Source organism: Psammomys obesus, unplaced genomic scaffold, assembly GCF_907164565.1.
Source record: "Psammomys obesus unplaced genomic scaffold, mPsaObe1.curated_primary_1811, whole genome shotgun sequence".
In the NCBI taxonomy this organism is placed as follows: domain Eukaryota; kingdom Metazoa; phylum Chordata; class Mammalia; order Rodentia; family Muridae; genus Psammomys; species Psammomys obesus.
In genome coordinates, this window is record NW_026585644.1 from 44,142,149 (window position 1) to 44,156,539 (window position 14,391).

Here is a 14,391-nt window from a genome sequence, read left to right on the forward strand (position 1 = left end):
GTGTGGTGTGGTGTGGTGTGGATGCGAGCTTTAGGGGCTAACCAGTAATAACAAAACAAGGCTGGTCACAGCTCAGGCACTTGTCGCACAGTGGGCAAAGCCGCCATTTCCTATGGCATGGGCACAGAGAAGACTCTCAGGCTCTACTCAAGCACTTTAGACATGCCCGTTTAACTCCCACAACAATGAAAACGACGCTGAACAGCAGAGAAGCTGAAGGAATCCCACCGGTGATGTTAGAAGGTAAGTACATGAGACAGTCTGTATCTGCATATAACTGGAAAAGTGTTCTGTGCTGGTGGTGTTTTCCTGTGGTTTAATCACAGTCAATCAACACATCTTTCAGATTTCATCTTACTGGTACTTCTAAGGAGTTCTCCAATGAGCTACACCAGGGTAGGTCAAGTCTAATAGAAGGGGCCTGGTCTTGCAGCTCAGAATGTTGCTTTAGGTTTCAGCCTTCAGCATCTACACTATTATTGGTTATTCACAGGAAAAGCAGGCCATCCCTAAAAAAAAGTCTCTGACTAGATTTCTGTTCACACTGAAGCTAAAACCTAAGGTGCTGTTGGCTGAGTACAAACATCAGCACAACTGTCTGCTTACTGCAGGAGACAGAGAACAGGAAGGTTCTGAGAGAGGGCGTGTACGTGTAGTTAGCACAGAAAAATGTAGGTCTGAGGACTCGGGGAACACAAAGGAGAAACAGGCAAAGCAGATATACCACACAGAGCGTTCCTAGGAGGTTTTTGAAGGAGCTGCTGAAGTATGAAGGAACTATCTGGATAGTAATGACACATGGGTGCTAAGCTGTTGAGAAACTCAGCAAAAGGACAGGACACAAAGAGCTAGACACAGCTTCCCAAACGTCATGGCAGTGTTTCCCACTGGACGCTTGTCTCTCATAACAAAGCAATGTCACCCAGAAAGAAATAAGCCAATATGAACTTGTTGTAATTAGTCTAGGGAGTTCTGAACAAATCAAATCCCCTCAGGACCTCCTCTCCTTCCTGGAGTTACCAATCATTTTTCTGGGAAAACCTGAGCAAACTGTATGCTGGGCTCAGAGAGGTGGAAGGAAGAGGAGACAGCCATCTCCCACACAAAACACTGAGAAAATAAGAGAATGGTAATCAAATATTGTTAAGTTAAGCTTTAGCCAGCTATGCCTATAATTTCAGGATTTGGGATGCCGAGGTAGGAGTATCAATGGTTCAAAACCAACCTGAGTTTACAAAGACCATTTGAACAAACCAAACTATAAAAAAATAAAATTACTCTATGATATCCAATGACTTAGTAGCAATAAGAAACATCAAACTTTAAATAATTTACCTGGTTCCAATTTTATCACTTTAATTGCTGCTAATTCTCCAGTGTTAACATTCCGTGCCTAAAAGAAGAAGAAAAAAAAAGATCATGAAAAAAAAAAGCTGTATAAAAGAACATTTTAGGTTATTGTTTATTTTCAATCATACAGAAGTATTTTAAAACCAACTTACTTTCAAATTTACAATCTAATTTCCATGCAGGCAGCATTGTGTTCTTTGTAATGAAACCCAGCACTGACCCCAGTATAGACTTAATCATGCAGTAACTGGGCACTGTTCTACGCAGCCTGATACTCGCTCAGTTCTCACAGCACTCACAAGACAAAAACCAGTTATCATTTCCATGCTGCAAATGAGGAAGCAAACAGAAGCAAACAGAAGTGCACTGGTCATACAGCTGGCTAAGCAGGAATACTGGGACTCAAAGCCAGGAAGTCTATTCCTAACACCTTTAAGCATTACACTACAGAACTCTTCATGAAAAGGCTGGGAAAGGAGAGGATTAGCATCAAAATCTTCAATTAAACTCTAATTACGAAAGCAGCCTCCGTTTGTCCCTTCAAATCCACATGCTGTTAGTGAAATCAGTGCATTCAAAACAAGCCACTTATGAAAAAGAAAATTAATTAAAAAAAAAAAAAAACAATTCATGAGCCTGGGGATGTGACTGGGCTGGTAGAGTAGCTGCACGGCACGCTGAGGCCCTGGGCTCCATCCCTAACGTGGTCAAAGGAGGCATGGTGGTACAGACCTAGAGCTGCAGCAATACACTGCACTGGTGGCAGCGGAAGAATCGGAGGTTCAAGGCCACCCTCAGTTACTACAGAGCAACTGGAAGGACAGCCTGGGCTATGCAATCTTGTGTCTAAAAAAGAAGGGAGGGAAGGAGAAAGGGAGGGAGGGAGAAGGGAAGAAGAAAGGGAAAAAGGGAGAAAGGGTAGGAGGGAGGGACAGCGAGTGACCAATTCCTAAACTGGGTGGGATGAATATGCCTACCAACCCAAGCACTCAGGAGAAGCCAGGAGGATTGCTAAAAATTGTATACCACCCGAGCTACAGCCACCTACCTAAAAACAAAACAAATCAATCAGATAGTAGATTTTGGATATTTATAACTGTTTATCAAACTAATAGAAAATATCTTTAAATTTGGGTTTTAAAATGGTAGTAAATCTTTACTAATTTAAGATACTATATAACTGCATCAGAATTTTTCAAGATGATATTTTAGCTGTCTACATTTTTAAATTTTCACAACAGTCTAGAAGGAAAAGTACATGGAATTCCATGATTATAGGAAGATCTTATCGTGTGGCCAGCAAATAGCTGCCAATACTCTCTTATTGACAGATTGGAAAGACCTGTCAATCACCTGACAGGAGATTCTGTTAACAAAGGAACTCTTCTAAGAGTACCAAGGCACTAAAAATACCAGGAAGGGGCTGGTTCTCACGGGTAAAGAACTTGCTTTGCAAATGTGAGGGGAGAACAGAGTTCAGCTTCCCAGCAGGAATGAAAAGGCAGCACTCTTGAGGCCCAGGCAGGGTGTCCCTGGAGCAAGCTGGCCAGACAGACTAGCAGGCATGGCACACTCTGGGTTCCGTGAGGGACCTGCCTCAAGGTAGGAGGTGGAGAGCAACAGAAGAGGACTCCAGCCACCAAATCTGGGTCTCTGAACACAGGTGCATAGTCCACATGCTCCTCACACACCCTGTCCACATACATAAAAGCATGCACATGCAGCATACACACCTCACCCAAACCAACACATATACTCCTCACCTCCAACGCACATATAGGAAAACCAGCGAAGGATCCAAGCAGATAGACCAGAAGTGCAGCCATCACTAACAATACAACAGTCCCATTCTCTCCAAAAGGCTGGGGAGATGGCTCCCTTAGGGATGTGCTTGCTTGGCCCCACAGAAAAGCAGCGTGTAGCTGTGCATGCCTGTAAACCCTGCATTAGGATGACCTGTTTCCAAAAGTATGCTGGAGAGGGATACAGGAAGACACTGATGTCAACTCCAACCTCAACACACAAATACTCAACACGTGCACTGCACACACGCACACAGGCACTGCACACACATCTTTTTTTTTTTTTTTTTTTTTTGAGTCATTGTGGCGGGACATGTCTTTAATCCTAGCGCTTTACTTGATGGGGTGGAGAGGCAGGTGTGTCTCCATGAGTTCAAGGAGACTTCCAGGGTTAAAAAGTGAGACTCTATTTCCCTCTTCTTCCATAAGGTTTCCGGCCCTCTGCCCAGAGGAAGACAATGCAGCCAGTCCTGATGAGAACTGATAGGCTAGGGTCAACTAGAAGGGAAGGAGAGCCTCCACTATGAATGACTAGGGGAGGGGCATAGGAGAGAAGAGGAAGGGTGGGTGGGACTGGGACGAGGGAGGGGGCTGCAGTGGGGATACAAAGTGAATAAACTGTAATAAATAAATAAGTAAGTAAGTAAGTAAATAAGTAAGTAAATAGATAGATAGATAGATAGATAGATAGATAGATAGATAGATAGATAGATGAATAAAATTTAAAAAGTGAGACTGCTGAGAGAAAGAGAGAGAGATTCTTTCTGAGGTAGTTTGAATGTTATCCATCCCACTATCGGCCATTTAAATACTGGATCCCCAGTTGGCAGCTGTTTGGTAAGGATTAGGAGGGGTGTGCCGTGGGGGGTGGGCTTTGAGGCTTCAAAGCCTCCTGCAACCCTAGTGCACTTGGTGCCTCCTGCTTGTGGTTTGAGATGTGAGCGCTCAGCTTTCTTGCCACATGCCTTCACTCTACCATCATGTACTCTGACCTCCTGGAAAAGTAAATCCAATTAAATATTTTCTTCTTTAAGTGGCCTTAGTCACAGTGTTTTATTAAAGCAAATAATAAAGAAAAATAACCAATACATTCCCTATACAAATTTAAAAATTAAAGCAGCTTGCAGGAAAATTCATTTAAAAACATTTCTTTAGCGGTTGAAGAGATGGCTCAGCAATGGATGCTTTTCCAGAGACGCTGAGTTCAGTTTCTAGCACCTACATGGTAGCTTACCACCATTTGTAATTCCTCTTCCAGAGGATTCAATGCCCTCTTCTGGCCTCGTGGGCACACACAGCACAGACATACATGCAGGCAAATATACACAAAGAAATCTTTAAAAAATTCTTCAATGTATAATCTTCATAACCAACAAATACTCATGATGCTCATTTGGAGGTGACAGAAACCAGATCTGGACAGTTCAAGCCAAAGTTACTTTCTTTTAAGTGAGACAGACGTTGCCACAGCTCTGAATAAATTTTGTTCCTTTCTCCGGGATGAGATATTACATAAATGATGACCCAGGATGAACCCAGAACACCACTGTGGCAGCATCTGTAAACAAGGGCGAGGAGTACCTGGAGGTCACACATGGCTCTCTCCAACTCCCACCACAGGAGTTCTCACAGAATAGGGTCTCACCACCCACTCTGACATCCTGCTCCTTTACAGGCCACCCTTCCAGCCACACCTTCGGAACAGCTGCATATAAAACACGGTAGTGCTCTCACACTCTGTGCATCAGAAAATCAGGCCTGTTAACAAGTCTCCAGTGTTTATTGAAAAGAAATTCAGAGTATGGGTGGCTCTTTCATGGAGCCATGAACAGTGTGAAGCCACAAAGTGAGGCTGATTGACCTGCTCCCAGTGACCACAGGAGGGCACACTCTTTCCTAACAAAGCCACACGTCTGTTCAAGATGGCTGCTCCACACCATGTCCTTGGGCTAAAGGCTAACTTACTCAGAATTCTTTCCACGAGCCATATTCAACTGAGAAATTGTGACAGTGAACTGCTAGTGAGCAGGAGACCTAAGCCTCTCAGGTCCGCTGCTACTCTGACTTGTTAATATGTTTCAGGTTTGTCAAAAACTTGCTATAAAGTTCCAAACTCAGATTTCGCTGGAGTAATTCAATGGCGGTTCTAGAGTGGGCAGAAGCCAGGCAGCTGATGCTACTGCTCTTCTTGCTTTCTGAAATGTTTCTCAGTGCGCAGCTTATTTGGCAATACTGAGATATTTCACTATGTGAGGGTCTAAAACAAAAAACAAAAAAGGAAACTTCTATTTCTGAGCCTTTCCTCATCAGAAGCCATGTTATACATGAAAAAAACGTTAGAGCATATGATCATGCAGTACATAGTGGTGACTGCAGGTGTGAGATCCCAGCAACTGAGATGCTGAGGCAGTAGGAGAGTGCAGTGCCAATCTGGGCTGTGGAGCAAAACCCTACCTTTACAAAAAAATCACTTATTCCAGAGTCAAGTCAAAATTACCTCTAGTATTTATTCTGGACTTACTATTTTTTTATTCAGCTCAAGTAATTTATTTTTCAAATAAGCAAGGTTAGCATTATAAGATAGTAACAGTATGAACTTTTGTTTTAAAAAGTATTAATAACGGATTTTTTCATACCTCCAGGTAGAAACTGAAGTGAACTGTCCTGAGCATCTACACCTTGTCTCGGACAGCGTTCAGTTAGGATCCGCATACCATGAACTTCTCCTTTCATCCCAGACTTCACTGGTTGTGCCTTTCCCGTATTTACAAGTCGGGGAGCACCATCACTACTGAGCTTTAGAACATTTTCCTCACACCGCCACCACCACAAAAACCAAAAACAACAAAACCCCTCAATCTACTAGCTGTCAGTGCCACTCTCTTCTCAGTCCCTTCCCTGTGGATCTGAGTCTTCCAGACATTTCAGGAAATGGAACGGAACAATTTGTAGTCCCTGGTAACAGGTTTCTTTTCCTCAGTATGTTTTCTGATTCACGTGGGTATTGCTGCTAAGTAATATTCCACTGCACAAGAATACGTTTTGTTTGCCCACTCATCAGTTGAAGGATATAGAGTGGCAGCTAATCTTCAGTGTCGACTGGACCTAGAACCCCTGAGGGGACACACTCTGGGCATGTCTGTGAGTGTTTCCAGAGAGTAAATGAGGAAGAAGACCTGCTTGTAGGTAACACCATCCCACCAGCTGAGGCCTCAGGTGAGACACAAGCAGAGAGGAGGAAGCCAGATGACATTCCCTGTTGTTCTGAGGTATGACATGATAAGCCACAGGTCCGTGCCTCCAACATCATGGAGCTACCTTCCCAGCCACGAGGGATCACGTCCCATCCAACCATGAGCCGAAATAAAACTTCCTCTCCTGTAAGCTGCTTCTTGTCAAGTGTTTGGTCACAGTGACGAGAAAAGTACCTAAAACACATGGTTCCCTCTATAGTGTCTGTTATAAATACTACTTAGCACACGCTCAAATATTAGGTTAAACATACCACAGAATGTTGGGCTGTATAATAGTCTGGGTTTGACACTGTGACAAGCTGCCAAGATTTTTCTAAAACAGCTATAGTGTCTTATATTATTACAACCAACACATACACTGGAGTCTCCCCGACATTCTTGAGAATCTGTTCCTGTGCTACTTTAGCTCACATGGGGATGTCCACCTGCTCTAGAGGTAGGGGATTACAGGTGTGCACCAGCCTACGGAGCTTATGCATTTAAGATGCTGTCAAGTGTAACACCTGAAGCTGCACACTGTGCACATTTTCTCACTTTATGAGCAACTGTCATTTCCCTCCCTGTCTCGCTGGAACAGCAGGCAAGCACACTGCAATGGGGCCACGCCGCGCCGTAGGGCCTGCCTTTATTTCCTTGATGCACTAACTAATTTTGACTTTGTCAAAATAAAGCCTCTGTGTTGTCTTACGTGTTGTCACCTCTGTCTTTCTTGATAGTCGAGAAAGCCAGAGCCACAGATCTCTTCGCCAACAGTCTTTAGTTTACACCCTTATATCAAGGTCAATGATCCACTTTTAGTAACCTTCTGTACGGTGGTTGCACCACAGGGAGTTTCCAACTTCTTTCTTGTTCATATCAATATGAAGTTTGAAACAGTATTTTTAACTTCAATAAAACTCTATATTATCTGGCCCCCACCTATCTTTCTACTCACTCCCAAATTTTTACTTTATGCTCTGGCCAACCCAAACAGGCTGTGGTTCCCCAGTACTAGCCATACTTCTACCCCGGCTGCCACCTTTGGGCCTAATCCCAGACCTCATATAGCTAGGTCCCAAGCTTTAGAGCTAGGCCTAGGTTATCTTGGCCCTGACTTCTTAACTTACTTTCACTTAGGCACTCTGCAGCCTCCCACATTCTTACAGGCCCTAAGTCTTTCTCAACCTGCAAAGGGCCTGGTAAAAATCCTGCAGATTTAGAATTAATCTCAATTTACAGGAGCTCTTGAAAATTCTTGATTTCAGATTTGCTTGGAAATCTGTGGGAGGCTTTTAGATTAGATGAGTTTGGGAAAGCAGTTTCCAGGGCTGATTTCAGACTCCTGACTTAAGTTCAAGTATGAGAAAGGTCCTCTGCATGTAGGAATACAGTAAGCAGCACAACTGATGAGGGATCAGCATCAGCACCAGCAGGGAGGAGGAGTGTCCCAGGTACTACAGGAAGGCAGTCAAGGTCGGCTGTTTTTGGGGAAAAACTGACCCTTGCTGTCAGAATGCACTTACTCCGCAGAAGAGGATGTGCAATGTGAACATGAAAAAGGGGTATGAAATGACAGCCAAGAATGCACTACGCCACAGGATGAACTGGGGCAGGCCATGGGCACTGCGCCATCTTTCTGACCCACTCTACCCTACGCAGAAGCAAGAAGACAGAAGATACTATTTCTAAGATTCTTCCCAAAACAACGTTCATAACAAATTTATTCTACACAGACTCCAAACAGTGACCCAGCTGGCAGGCTATATAAAAACCATATGTTTAAGTACAAAACAAACAAACAAAAATTGGCATTAACTGTGAATCAAGAGATTTCAAGTGGGCCCCAGGAACCTGAACCTACCATCACCAGGCTACTTCTGAGGACATGGCCACAAACACCTGCTCCATTTGAGCTTTACACGATGGAACTCAGCTTCTAGGTCTGATGGCTTCCTGAAGATGACACCATTCTTACTGAGATTTGAAAGACAGGAAGTATATAACATAGAAAAGGAATGGGAGAAAAGGCACAGAGAGGAGTTTGAGTTTTAAAGGCCGACGAGGAAAACAAACAGAATGCTGACTATCCTGAGCACTAGGGGAGGGTAACCACTGGGTATGACACATGCACCCTTCAGAAGGAAATGGACAGTTTATACTCAGTCCTGAGGAATATTCTTGTTTGTTTTTCCACAGTTTACTGCTCCAGGTATAAGGCCACCGCAAAGGAAACCAGTTCACAGGAGAATGACAGGGTGGCAAATATCCCTGGTTTGCTCAGGACAATCTTCCTGTATGTCTACTGTCTAGCATTACTATTAACAGTGTGCTTTCATACTTTTACAAGTATGAAAATTATGTTCTATGCAGTTTTAATGATTTAAGGTCATCCTACTTGAAACCCTTGAATTAGCATGAAGAAATGATTCAGGACAATCAGATTTTCTAAGAATAAGCAAATATGCCCGTTTTTATAAGTAAAGTTTTAATAGTATACAGCCATGCTCATTTGCTTAAACACTGTCAATGGCTGCTTTCTTATACAATGACAGAAAAAAAATCAATAGCTGAGATGGAGATCATACAGTCCACTGACCTACCTAGTAAAACAGCACTAGTTTTACATCTTCACTGTCTGATATAAGAACTCTATGCTACCTGTACCTATGCTCAGTTGTTAGCTATCAACTGTATGTGATATGCAATAAACATTTAAGACTGGGTTTGTTTTTTTAATTTTTTTAAGCTGACAATAACATGGATTGTGGTTGGTAGAGTATAGCTTTAAAACATACACAGATGCCACCATGACCATCAGGACACAGAAAAGTTCCACTGTCATGAAATCTACTAGAGAAGTCATCCCCAGTGCCACCTCAGGCCTCTCCTGTGGAATGCCATAAGTACATGGTGCAGGCTCTTGAGCTGCTTCTTGAATTGAGCTGTTGCAGGTGCCATTAGTCCATTCCTTTCTGTTAGATTTAGATTCTATTTCGGCTTACCCACTTACCAGTCAGCGCATTTCCTGACAGGAACAAATTGAGTTTTTGTTGTTTACTTGAGTGTCTATATACATACACACCCCTCCAGATCTGAGAACTGAACTCAGGGCCTGAAATATGCTGCAACTACAGTATGAAGGACATCAGGGCTGTTTTCAATTTTTCGCAAATAGGAACAGAGTTCCTATAAACACCCATGTTCAGGCTATACAAACACTAGGGCACGGGACTCAGTCATCTAAGGGAAGTACATGTTTAACACTCTAAGAAACTGAAAAACTCTTTTTAGATGGAACCACTACTTGTTCCCAGTAGTACCATGAGGATTCTAGATGTCCTTCTTTGCATTAGCCATTACAATGGATGGCTAAAAGATGCAGTGATATCTCACGAAGCCTTCAATTTGCATTTCCCTAATTGCCTACAACACCTAACACCTATTTTTGTTCTTATCTGCCATCCTTTGGTGAAGTGTCTATCTTCTAGTCCTTTGCCCATGTTTTATTTTATTTTTTTATTTTTGACAGATGAGTCTTTTAACAGCAACAACCAACCAACTACCCAAACATCCGCATGTGCAACAGTGAGCAGCACACATTACTTCTAATCGAGGCAGCTCTGAGTTTCAGTTCTTCACCTTGGGAGGTGGCCTGCACACACCTACAACCACAGCACAGTCTCTCTCCTAAGGCTGTAGCATCAACTGCTCCTGGGCTTAATGTTCTGCTGCATCTGCTTCACTTTAGACACAAACACAGCTTCTGCCGAGGCTATGGGCTCAAAGCAGTTGGACTTGAAATCACAGTGCCCTACATTCTACAGGAAGGTATAGGCATTCAGGGCCACGATCCAGGTCTGGTCTGTCTGAGCCACAACAGAAAAGTTCACATCCACCATTGTGATAAGCATGTGATATTTGTGTGGGTGCCAAGCATCTTCGACCACAAGAATAATGGGTTTTTTTTTTTTTTTTTGAAAGGTGGTATTCATGTCTGTGGATAACGCCCATGGAATAATAGTTACATTGCTTTTGCTATTTCTGGTTGAACCAATAAAGTCTGAACCCCAAGGGAAAAAAAAAAAATAATGGTCCTCTTCTTGGCCAACTCAACTGCACAGACCAGATCATCTGTTTTGCCCATGTTTTAACTAGGTTATTTTCTTATTGACATCTGAGTTTTCTCTACACAGTTTAGATACAGCTTGTCATTTATCTGAGGGGAATGTTTGGGCTAACTTGTGCACGCCTACCCACTACCATGTATATGCTGAAGCAGCTGAGTTGGCCAAGAAGTGAACCAACATTCTTCCTGTGATTGAAGTTTCTTGGCACCCACACAAATATCACATCTTAGAAAATGACCATATTTGGAGACAAGTAGTTTAAAGACATAATTAAGGTTAAATGAGACTGTACAGGTCAGCTCTAATTCACACTAAGATCACAGGCACACAGAGAAATGGATGGTGAAGGCACCGAGAGAAGGTAGCCGGCCACCTGCAAGCTTGGGGAAACCAACCCTGCCAGCACTTTGACAGCGCACTCCAGCTACCTGGGGACTGTGTACTTTGTTATGGCAGCCCTAGCAAGCTAAGGCACGCAGCAAACCTTCTGGATTTGTCTAATTTATCTCATTTTCTTTAATGGATTGTGCTTTCTTTTCATGCCAACACCTAACTGTCGTGACTCCACTCATTAAAAAGACAATCCTGCACGTCACTGCCTTTGTGAACAGCTGGCCTCTGTGTGGTTTAGTTTCTACACTCTAGATGGATCCTTTGTTTTGTGGATCTTTGCTTTTTACACTCTGTATGGATCCTTGCTTTCATTCCCCTAACTTTTTCAGAATTTTTTGGCTATATTAAGTGTTTTGCTTTCTGTGTGATTTTTAAATAAGCTTTTTTTTTCATATTCAGACACACATACACTCCTTTTCTTTTTTTAATGGAAAGTTCACTTAATCTCCTGATTAATTTGGTAGAACTGTCTCTGCCAGGCTATCTTCTAATTCATGGACACTACATGTAGGTATCTGTTTAGGTTTAATTTGGTATCTCATCAGTGTTTTACAGTACCAGCAGAGAGAGAGTTTGATCTATTTCAGTTTAGATTTTAATAGCCATGCAGGGCTAATAAAGGCTGTTTTTTATTAAAGTGTGACACTGGAAGCACTGAGAAGCACCCCGAGCAGCCTACGTGACTCCACGAGAATGATGCCATCGGATGGTGCCAGTAGCACAGCTGGCAGGACGAGGGGAGGGTTCTGAGGAAACAGGCAATGTAAGGAAGAGACAGCCAAGAACAGAGAACAGAGAGCAGAGGATATATGCTCAGGACAGAGACCTGAGGCAAGAGCACATTTCCAAATGGCCTGGATCCCTGAGGACTCCCCAGCTCCCTGACAAGTCTTTTTCACAGCCTCACTTTTCTAGAGTTAATCTCAATGGCTCTTTGCTCCTAGAAACTAGATAACTAAAGATCAAAGTTTCTGGGACCGTATAATCTTCAAAATAGGAGAGAGGAAAAATAGAGATGATCACAGTAACTCTAAAAAAATGCAGTTAGCAGATAGTGACTGGATAGAGTCCTGGAAAATCACTGGTGGATGGTGAAACAGAAGAACAGTTCCAGCAAGCACGAGTGAGTTCAAAGACTTATTTGATTTCTGGAATTCAAAATGGACTTCAGCCATATCAACAAGACTAAAAATAAAAGCTTTCTATCCAAACAACCGCTATAACTCTGCATGGTTACGGATCCTGCTTCTTAAACTCACTCTTATGTATGTGCATGTATGTGGCAAGAGGTGGACATGTGCATGTGAGTGTATTTTGCCTGCAGAGACCAAGGTGTGGGATGCCCTCCCTGTAACTGGACTTGGAGGTGGTTGTGTGCCATGCGATGCAGACGTGTGGAATTGAACTCAGAACCTCTAGAAGAGCAGTAAGTGCTCTTCACCACTGAGCCATCTCTCCAGCCCCTCAACAATACTTTTAAATGCCAACTGTTGGATCACAAGTGTCAACTAATGTGGATAAAACAAAAGCGGCACTGGGGCTAGGAAGAAGATAAAGGACCAGGTTACCAAATCCCAGCTTCCTACTGCAGAAACAACAGTGAAGGTATCTTTAGCCAAGTGTGTTCAGACTGCAGTGTCGTAACAAGTAGTCACGTAGGCTGGGACTGTAGCTCAGCAGCAGAGTCCTGCCTAGTGTGCATGAGCTCCTAGATATAAATTCCAGGACTGCTTAAAGAAAAAAAAAAAAAATCACTGACCAACTTGGCTTTTGGGAGCATGTTAGATGAGATATACAAAGCCCTGCCATTACAAACACCTAGATAAGGGGCTCTGGGGTGCTAAGCAGGTAAAGCCGCCTGTTGCCCAAGATGCATGCCAATCTGGGTTTGATCCTGGAACCCTCCTACAAATGGAAAGAGAACCATTTCCAGAGTGGTCCTCTGATCTCCGCATCACACATTCACACACACACACACATAAACATAAACACACACACACACACACACACACACACACACACACACACAGCCTCTAACACAAAACAAAACTACTAGAAAGGTGAAAGTATGCGGGAGTTACCCTTCACCGAGGGGACACTGTACAGGAACATTCAGGCTGTCTCACTAACTGGAGAAGGTAGAAGATGCCACACATTTTGCTAAGGCTGCCAAATGCCACACAGTGACAACTGTGGCCAAAATGCTAACAGTGTGTTATGGTTTGGATAGGTTTGGTTGTATGCACCAAATGCTTGATGCCCAGGATGGGAGGTGGGGCAGAAGGGACGGTCTTTAGTTAAGTGGATTGTGTCCACAGGCGGAATTATGCAACCCCAGGCTCTCCAGCTTCCATGCTGGTTTGTGAACCTTTCCCATGCCACTGTTAGGCCCTTGCCAGAAACTAACACAGCCACCTAGACTTCTAGTCTTGAATTCTAGTTTCCAAATGTGAGATTAAATAAACTTTTTTCTTTATAAAACTGACCTGTCTCAGATCAATTTCATTACAGTAGCAGAAAATGAGCTAGTACTCTATGTACAACTGGAAACACTGTATACACCTACCAACGAATAGAAGGTGAACAACTCAATATAGAAATTAAATCAATAAAAACTACTTGTTGCTTTCATCTGAGTAAGATTTTTACCTTCTATTACACATATGCAGATCATGAGTTGGTAGTTTGAGGTAAGTTCCAGGACCTATGATTTTAATATCATCCACCTAGGTGACTGATTCAATCAACTGCCCACCCGTCAGACACTGAATGGAGTCTGAGAGACCCCCAGTCAAGGGCAGGGCTCTGGAGGAACAGATGTTCAGAACTCAGAAAATAATGAGTTTGCATGTGTACATCATCAGTCATTCCCAAGTCAGAACCTGGAGACTTAGCAGGGACAGTGCGTCTCAAGATTAATAATTACAGCAGCAAAGAGTGCTTTTCTGTTACACACTCTTTTTTTCTTGAAACACTAGAAATGAAAAAGTGCAATTGCTCAGAACCTGAATTAATAAAATAATCTGACCCATGACCTACAAATCAATCACACATGAACATGTGAGGAGGTCTGTGTGCAGAAACTCAGTCTACATTTGACCTCTCCCCCCTGACCCCCAATATCTGGCATATAGCTATCATAGAACTATAGAGGATTTTCTGTGGTCCAGAAATACTGCAAGTAATATACATGGGTTCTTCTTCCTCCAGAGTAAGCACAACAGTACAATAAAAGTTCTAAAAGAGGGATGAGGAAGGCTGGGGAGAAGGCTCAGTGATGAACAGCATCTGCTGCTCTTCCAGGACGCAGCTTGGGTTCCCAGACCCACATGGCAGCTCACAGCCATCCTGCAACTTCAGTTCTAGGGGATCCAGCACTGTCTCCTGGCTCCCTGGGCACCAGGAATACACATGATACACATACATACACACACAGGGAAGCACTCAAACATTAAAAAACAACCACCACAACAAAAAAGCAACAAC

At 43.1% G+C, this 14,391-nt stretch overlaps 1 protein-coding gene across 2 annotated transcripts in view; it reads right to left on the bottom strand.

The window, feature by feature from the left end:
• Nucleotides 1-14,391, bottom strand: part of Map4k3 (mitogen-activated protein kinase kinase kinase kinase 3) — a 149,644-nt gene that overhangs the window by 89,726 nt on the left and 45,527 nt on the right. For both annotated transcript variants that reach the window (XM_055618857.1, XM_055618848.1), the window contains exon 2: nucleotides 1,336-1,393. In XM_055618857.1, the coding sequence (XP_055474832.1) occupies nucleotides 1,336-1,393 (58 nt within the window). The remainder of the gene's footprint in view (nucleotides 1-1,335; nucleotides 1,394-14,391) is intronic.